At 46.3% G+C, this 8,723-nt stretch overlaps 1 protein-coding gene across 1 annotated transcript in view; it reads left to right on the top strand.

The window, feature by feature from the left end:
- Positions 1-1,380: 1,380 nt before the first annotated feature.
- ENPP6 (ectonucleotide pyrophosphatase/phosphodiesterase 6) overlaps positions 1,381-8,723 on the top strand; it is a 110,273-nt gene continuing 102,930 nt past the window's right edge. The window contains exon 1 of the mRNA XM_081807481.1: positions 1,381-1,743. Coding sequence (XP_081663607.1) covers positions 1,503-1,743 — 241 coding nt within the window. The 5' untranslated portion in view covers positions 1,381-1,502. The remainder of the gene's footprint in view (positions 1,744-8,723) is intronic.

The following is an 8,723-nucleotide window of genomic DNA, read 5'->3' as shown; positions in this document are numbered from 1 at the left end:
CATTCTGAAGTATTAGGTGCTGATAATCACACCCAAACAAGATCCTCCAGATAACAAACACATAGACTTTGGACCACAAGACCTGGGGCAGTTAATATTAACCACATTTTCTTTTTTTTTAAGATTTTTTTTTTTATTTATTCATTTGAGACACAGAAATACAGAGAGAGAGAGAGCATGAGCAGGGAGAGAGGCAGAGGGAGAAGGAGAAGCAGACTCCCTGCTAAGCCAGGAGCCCGATGTGGGGCTCGATCCCAAGACCCTGGGATCATGACCTGAGCTGAAGGCAGATGCTTAACCATCTGAGCCACCCAGGTGCCCCAATTAACCACATTTTCTGATCCCTTGTCTTTTAGCTTTTATTTCCAACCTTTCCCAGGCCAGAAGGTAAAAGATTAGAGGGACTCTTACCGTAGGCAATGCTGGGATTTGGTTAGAATTCCATCCTATACGTTTCTTTCTTTTCTTGTATGTTGGTATGTATATTAAAGGGGCTTGTTTACAATAAGTTATTGACCCAAAACTTTAGAGAAACTGTCTACACATGATCATAAAGCAATAAGATCACCATAAGCCAAGATAGGCCACATCACCAGTGTCCCCACCCTGACATGTCCCGGCAGATGCCAGTGATGCCTTGCGAGGCTCTGAGGACCTGTGGACTCAGGGAGTTGTAATCTGCTCAGGGAGCTGAGGGAGCTGAGGAGTGAAGCAGAGGAAAGTGGATACCCCACGTATGCTCATCCTTAAAATTCGGGAGTCCTTAACCTTTCCCCACGTGAGCCCAGGCCGCCCCTGCCCCAAAGGGTGAGAGCCACCTCCTCCTGCAGATGGGTTTGGACACCAGCCACTTGAAAAACAGGACAATAAACGCTGTAGATAGACGCAGAGGGAAAAAAAATAAGTGGCTAAGACTTAGACAAGTAATTTGTTTTTAAATGTGATGGTGACAGAGACATTGCTGAAAAGTTCACAAATGTGCCCACCTAATTTTATCATCTCTTGTTTCTATCCTGGATGAAGAGGTTCGTGTTACTAAATTGTAAGTGGAAAAGTCAGTCAGAGAGTTTAAATTAGGCAGAGGCGTGGGATAGCAGCAAATTAGGATTGTCCTTTTCTTGGGCCCCACCCTTCGGTTAGCCCAACTGCAAAGTTAGCGTGGACTTCCGTCATCTTCTAAAATTCTACCTCTCTGTGGGTGCCTGTGTTTCTGGAACACTCACCCAAAATAATAAGGTCGCCCTGCCTCCCCTGGTGTTGATTCTGGGTTGTGTGGGGACCCGGCTTCTCCGAAGGAGTTGGTCTCCGGACTTTCTAGTAAAGGATGAGCATAGATGTTTTTAAAAGGGGGTGCTGTACCTTTAAATTCTGCAAGTGAACTTGGCTCAGGAAGGCCAGCAGTCAAGGTCCAGCCCCTAGAAGAGAGAATAGCTCCAGATTCTCCATCCTCAGTCTTTGCAAGAGGAGGGCTGGCACAGCCGGGCGGGCGGGCTCCTGGCACTATGGCAGTGAAGCTCAGGGCCCTCCTGCTGGTGCTCGCGCTCAGCCTGGCGCAGCCAGCCACTGCTGGCCGGAAGCTCCTGGTGTTTCTGCTGGATGGTTTTCGCTCAGACTACATCAGTGATGAGGCCCTGGAGTCCTTGCCTGGTTTCAAAGAGATCGTGAGCAGGGGAGTAAAAGTGGATTACTTGACCCCCGACTTTCCCAGTCTCTCTTACCCCAATTACTACACCCTAATGACTGGTGAGTACTGTGTCCTCTTCTGGGTGGGGTGGGGGCGGGGGGACTGGAGTCCAACAGGGAACAGCTCCTGGCACTGAAGTCTGATTTAAACATTCAGGTTTCCCTAGCCCTTTGGGACACCAAAGTTCTTGGCTGAGACTTCTTTTTCACAGTAGTGTTGTTCTCCAAAAGTTATCTCAAGGACCTGTTTTGGTGAGGAGAACAGAGAACTACACGAATAGATGATGTTAAAAGTCGTTATTTGTTTCACAAATAAAAATTCTAGTTAACTCCGTAGTTTCTAAGTTCAACTTAAAAAGTCAACAGGTCTTCGTGTATTTGTACACGAAGTGTACAGGCTTGTTTATCAATATGCTAGACTATGAAAATTACGAATGGGATTCCTGGATTGCGTGGAGAGAATTTGTAGGTCATATCCTGAGGTATCACTTAGCAATGCCACTTGCCCTTCTTTTGCCTTCTTGGGCCAAGTAAAACGACATGGAGAAGAAAAAAAAATTGTTTTGTAGTTCAGATTCCCATCTTTAACTTTTAGTATCTGTTAAAACAAAACAAAACAAAACCCTAACCAACCCAGAGCATGCTTGGGTTTGGGAAGCTGATTTTTGCCTAAAAATGATCTTCATCAGGGATCGCCGGAACGCTAAATGTGATTCCACAAATTCAGTCCTCTCTCTGTGCTATAGAACATACTTTCTGCTCTCACAGTTGGATTCCCAGCTTCCAGTCTGTTTTTTAGCTAACCTTTGCAAGGGCCAGCAAGAGGCTCTCAGAAAGAATTTAGCAAACTGTCCAGGGAGGCTGTTAAGAATGCGCTGTTATTGCTGCTTATGCAGGACTTAGCTACGTGCTCCGAGCACAGGGAAAACTCTATAAATTATGTTAACAGGAAGAGGATGAGAACTCTTGGATCTCATTATGAATCTCCACACAGAGGCAAACCCAAAGGAGGCAGAAAGACAAATTGATATCTCTGACTTCATGCATGAGGACTGGTTGCATGCGTACGTAAAAATGTCATAAAATTAAGGTGGGGAAGATACTTTAGAGAATTAGAAACGAGAGCATGGGGAGAAAAAAAATCCAGACGGCACAAAGGCAGAGAATTTACTTGTTTATTTTTTAATTTCCCCCAACAGACAAACAAGCAACCTCTGTAAGATAAAGAGGATGAACAAAAGTCCTCTCGTCCTCACTTGGCACGCTTCTCCCCTTGCAGGGAGCTGGTTCGCAGGCTGCTGGGTCACACATAGATGTTATTGTGTATCACAGCCTGACTTCAGTTCTGTCCCATGGAGTTTCGCACCCGCAGACCACCCCCACTCCAGTTGTCTTTCAGAGCTTTGGCTGGGAGACCCAATTCATAAAGTGCCACGTGCAGTTTTCTCCATTTCCAGTGGAAAAATGAACAAAATCCATTTTAGAAAGCAGGGCTCCAGTAAGTAAAAGGGGACCATGACAGCCTCCACGGAGAAACCAAGCCAGTGGCATGGCCTTTTGATTGTCAGACCCACATTCCTGATATTGGCACAAGGAATAAATGGCACAAAGCGTCAGTCACGCGGTGACCACACTTCCTTCTCAGGCTAGGGGTGTTTTCACTTGTCCACTCATGACGGAAGAGCCCTTTCCATGGTGGGACAGGCAGAGCCCATGAGTGTCTGGCAATGATCTCGCCTTCATGGTCAAACTGAGGCTAGCCTGAGGAAGCCATAAGAGCTCCATAGGCATTCTGCCTGAATATTTTTAGATGGTAAGATGTATTATTTGAAAGCCTTACTTACGTTGGCTTTCTCTCTTTTATAGAAGCAATATTTCTTTAAAGATTTATTTATTTGAGAGAGAGAGAGGGAGAGAGAGAGCACGAGCGGGAGGGGCAGAGGGAGAAGGAGAGAGAATCTCAAGCAGACTCTGCACTGAGTGCGGAGCCCCACATGGGACTCGATCTCATGACCCTGAGATTACCACCTGAGCTGAAACCAAGAGTCGGATGCCTTAACCGACTGCGCTACCCAGGCGCCCCATGGAAACAATATTGTACACAGAATGGCTCATGTTCATGTGCACATGTCTTTGGGTTTGTCTCGTACCTACTGAGTGAAAGTATGGCTTGGAGCAGGACTGGGGGCCAGGAGGTGCTAGACCATGGAGCTGGTATCATCTCCACTGCCCTGGAACTGACTCAGGGCTACATTTAGACTATTCCTCCCAATAGCCATGCTTAGTTTTCCACTTGATGTTGAAAAATTCCTCTGTTTTCATTTAAGGAAGGATATATCCGTTGGGAATTGTACTTAAACATATGGTTTGAGCATTTGAGCATTTTATGAATTGACAAAGGAAGCACGCTGGATCCTTTTGGTACTAAAAGATATACTGTTATAAGGGTCATCGGAATTCCTAAGAGAGACTATGATCTCACTTCATTACATGAATTACTGCCCACAAGACATAAAGCCTTTGGTGTTCTTATCTTTGCATAATGAGGAATACTAGGTTATTGGCCTTGGAGCTGGAAGAACTTGGCTGGAGTCCTCTCGGGGTCAGGATGGTGCTGGACAACTTCGGGCAGCCCAGTGCACTGCCCTGAGCCTGTTCCCTCAGTTTCCAGGTCACAAGTCAGGCCAGGATCTCAGGTGCTGCCAGATGCAGACATGAAAATGAGCAGTGCATAGGGAATTAGAAAATGTTAGGACTGGCAACTCTTGGGAGGCCTAAATATAAGAAACGAAACAAATGACTGAAATTCTAGAGAGGAGAATTTTTTTGGGAAGCCACATGGACAGTGATGGGGAATGAACAGTCACAGGATGCATAAGGAACCTGGGAAATCATCTAGCCCAGTCACTGACATGAAGCCCCTGCAGCTGATTTTTTTTTCTCCTTCAAAATATATATTGACATCAGGACAAATGTGAACAAAATCTCAAAAGTGATCAAGAAGATCCATCAAACAACTGATTGCTGGGGATACACAGAATCTTAAAACAGGGTCTTTCATACGGGGAGCCCACAATCAAGTTGAGAAGGAGAGACAGATTAGGTACCTACTGATATTCTAAGATGAACGAAAAGGGCTGAATTGGTTCCCTCCAAAATTTATGTATTGAAGTCCCAACCCCTAGTAGCTCAGAATGTAATGTATACAGTAAAGACTGTAAAGATACAGTCTTTAAAGAGGTGAGTAAGTTGAAGTGAGGCTGTTAGAGAGGGCCCAATCCAATCTGACTGCTGGCCTTTCAAAAGAGGAAGAGACACCAAGAATAAATGTACTCAGAGAAGAGGCCATGTGAGGAAACGGTGAGAAGGCACCATCCGCAAGCCAAGGAGAGAGGCCTCACCAGAAAGGAAACCTGCTGGCACCTTGACCTTGGAGTTCTGGAGGCTGGTGATCGGAAATCAAGGTGTTGGCAGAGCCATGCTCTCTTGGGAAACTCTAGGGGAGAATCTCTTTCATGATTTTCTCTTAGCTTCTGGTGTTGCCAGCGATCCTTGGTATTCCCTGGCCTGTAGATGCATTGATGTCTTACTCTAGTCTCTGCCTCTGTTGTCTCAGTTGTATCTCTGTGTCTCTTCTCTTCTTACAAGGACACCAGTTATATTGGATTAGGGCCCATCCTAATGACTTCATTTTAACTTGAATACATCAGCAAAGACCTTGGTTCCAAATAGGGTCACAGTCACAGGTACTATGGGATAGAGTGTCAACATGTTTTGCGGGAACACAATTCAACCCTTAACGCATGGTAGAGTGGAAAGAGCTGTGAATTTGTTGCAGAAGACCTGAGTTCATCTGTTCTGTCACCTCTTAACTTTCAGAATTTGAGTAAGTTCTTTTGAGTTTGAGTATTATCTGTCAGTAGAATGGAGAAAGGAAAACTAACCCAGCAGACAGAATGGGACACCTCGTGTAAAGCCACCATTATAAAACCTGTACCTATTACACACTTAATCACTAAGATTAGGCTAACTTATGTTGCAGTAACAAGCTGCATCCGAGGCTTAAAACCAAGGTTTATCTCTCACTCAGGTACATGGACTTTAAGGACTAACTCTGCCCCATTTCCTCTTCATTTTGAGAGCCAGGCTGAAAAAGCAACTTCTCTATGAGACGTGCTGCTCACGTGGCTAAGAGAAAAGGAACATGGCAGAATGACGTGGCAATGCTTAGACCCTCTGCTCAAGGTGGCGCAAGTCACATCCCCTCATTCCATTGGCCAAAGCAAATTATATTGCCAAGCTTGATGCCAGTAGGTCAGGGATGCATAATCCTCTCTCCGTGGGGACAGGAATTGTCTGGAACATTAATGCAGTGTATCACACACACCGAACAGTTACTAATTGCATTTTAGAGGAAGTTTGTGGGGCTTTGTGAGAAAGAATGGCATAGAGATAAGTGTCCACAATGCAAGGGAGGGGAAGTATTACTGGGAGTTACACTGGGCTTGAACATTTCCATTTAATTCCATCTAGAACTAAACATTGAAAGATGAGTGGAAAGATTTTTAGCAGGAGATGTATTTTAGGCCAGATCTTAAGAAAAAAAAGAAAAAGAAAAGAAAGAAACCTATGAAGCCTGCGAGAGGTGAGGGCCACAGTACAAGCAAATCAGAGAGACAGAACAAGGCAGGCGAAGGGGCACTAAACCTATTCCCCACCTGGGTGTGGGTTGAAGGGCTAGAGATGAATTTGAAAAACAAGTCATGCAGTTGATGGAAGGCTTTGAAAGCTGAACTGGAAATAACCCAGTAAGCTCCTCCTTTCTTCCTCTTCCACTTCAAACGTTCAAGCGTCTATTCTTCGTGATGGACTGTAAGTGAGGAGTTGAATTTGAAGAGCAGCTTGGAGGCGGCACTCGCCGAGGCTAACATGGTACTGAGAGGGTAGGAGGAAGTAAGAGGAAGGGAGCCTGAATCGGTTCCAAGACCAGGAGGCATTCAGAGTCTGGGACTCCTGTGAGCAGAGACCAGAGACGGGAAAGTTTGGAGGCCTGTCTATTTGGGGAAGTAAATTTTATCAGAATAGATTTCAAGTAGAGTAGGATATTCACCTGGAATTGGCCCTTTAGGGGATCAGAGAGAGTGTCTTAAAGGACAGTTCCAGAAACATGTGGAATAACCATGGGGGTAAAAGGGAGAAATTGCTCCTGTGGATCCCAGTGGATCCCTAGTGAATGGACTTCTTATCTCTCTGGGTGCCCCAAGCTGGTGGAGGCTATTTCTCACAGATGCACAGTTAACTCTGTCTTCCCATCTGCATGAACTTGGTCTACATTTTGTCATTTACTTCCCGAGGACACATAACCATACTTTTCTAAGGGGTCCTGATCACGCTGCCTCAAGAAGCAGGCTGGCTAGGTAAAGTGCAGGGCAACAGAAGCATGAAGAGCAGTAACCGGCTCATGCCCAGAGAAAAAAGTGTGTTCCAGGAATTTACAAAAATAATCTTTCCTGGCACGGCATTATTTAAGATCCCATCAGCAGACCTCTCTACACCGAAGTGTCACTTTTCAAAAAGTGTGTTTCTCTTGGCTTCCTTGGTGATGAGAGGGCGTTCTTGTTCTATGGCATTCAGCTGCTGGAACCTGACTCCCTGAAGAAGGGAATGGTTAGGGCTGTGGGGAAAGCTTAAAAATGTGGTGAAAGCTTTTGATTATAATAACAGCAAACTCTTTTCCAGAAGGTCCACCCGCACCGTCCTCAAACCATGGCTGCTCTCCACTCCCCCTTCCCCTCACCCCAGTGTTGATTGATAGGACCATATTCCTCCTGCCAAGGCTTCTGGGAGTTTGGTGGAAGCACACTGCTCTCAGAACCTGCTTCATCATGAATGATATGCCAAAAATGGGTTAAAGGACATTTAAAATTATTTTGGAGGGAGCCTGAGTCAGCGTGGTAACATTTATTTCAGTTTAAACAACACATACTCAAGTTTCAGAGCCCCCTTCCATGAATAACGCCATTGTGTCCACCATCCTCCAGGAGAGGACCTGGAGCAGGTCTGGGGCTCCCCTGGCTCCTGTGTGTAGCATTTGGCTCTCGTTGGATATTGTGCTTGATCATAGCCTAGTCCTACCTTCAGCCATTTCCATCGCAGGGAGAAAGGGTCTGGCAGACAGGTCATGGAACCATGTGGAGCAGTCTCATTTGGACCAAGGGCTGCTCAGACTGGGATTATAAACAGACTTGTAGTCGGGGTTATGGCAGATATTTTACCCCTTGATGAAGTAACTCCCCCTGGGTGCCTGCCTTTAAGAGCTTCTGTGGTAGCCAGGCATGCAGCAGGAGAACGAGTGGGGCCACCGTGAGAATGCATGCACGTGTCTGCAGCATAGTGTCCCAGGTGGGACCCATGAATGGGTCGCAGGTGTGCCAAGGGGCCTGGTCCCCTGCCCAGTCACCTGGGGATGAACAGCCTTGTGTGTTCACCCCACGTTGTCCAACCCAAATGTCTGATGTGAAGCAGGTTGGGAAGCACTGGTGGACCAGAGAGAGAGCAGAAGGGAGGGCAGGGTGCCAGGATTCTTCTCCTGACTGCTAGGACCCGCTGGGACATCGGATAAATCATATCATCTTCCTAGTCCTGAGTTCCCATGGCTTTCAAGATGGGAGGCCTGGGAAAGAGGAGCTCTGGGGTTAAGTGTGCACTTTGTGAGTGCCAGATCTATGTTGGGAATGTTCTAAGTGCCCTGTTCTAGGTGCTGGGAATAGTCATGAGGCTCAAAGGTGATTCTCAGGGGCCAAGGTGGGGTGGAGGGAAAGGGTTATCAAATGGGGTTCTTTTTTTTTTTTTTTAAAGATTTTTTATTTATTTATTTGACAGAGAGAGACATAGCGAGAGTAGGAACACAAGCAGGGGGAGTGGGAGAGGGAGAAGCAGGCTTCCCGCGGAGCAGGGAGCCCGATGTGGGACTCGATCCCAGGACCCTGGGATCATGACCTGAGCCGAAGGCAGACGCTTAACGACTGAGCCACCCAGGC

This window comes from Leptonychotes weddellii, chromosome 2, assembly GCF_054177405.1.
Source record: "Leptonychotes weddellii isolate Sample4059 chromosome 2, ASM5417740v2, whole genome shotgun sequence".
Taxonomy (NCBI): domain Eukaryota; kingdom Metazoa; phylum Chordata; class Mammalia; order Carnivora; family Phocidae; genus Leptonychotes; species Leptonychotes weddellii.
The sequence above is the reverse complement of the archived record's forward strand: the minus strand, read 5'-3'. Positions and strand labels throughout refer to the sequence as shown.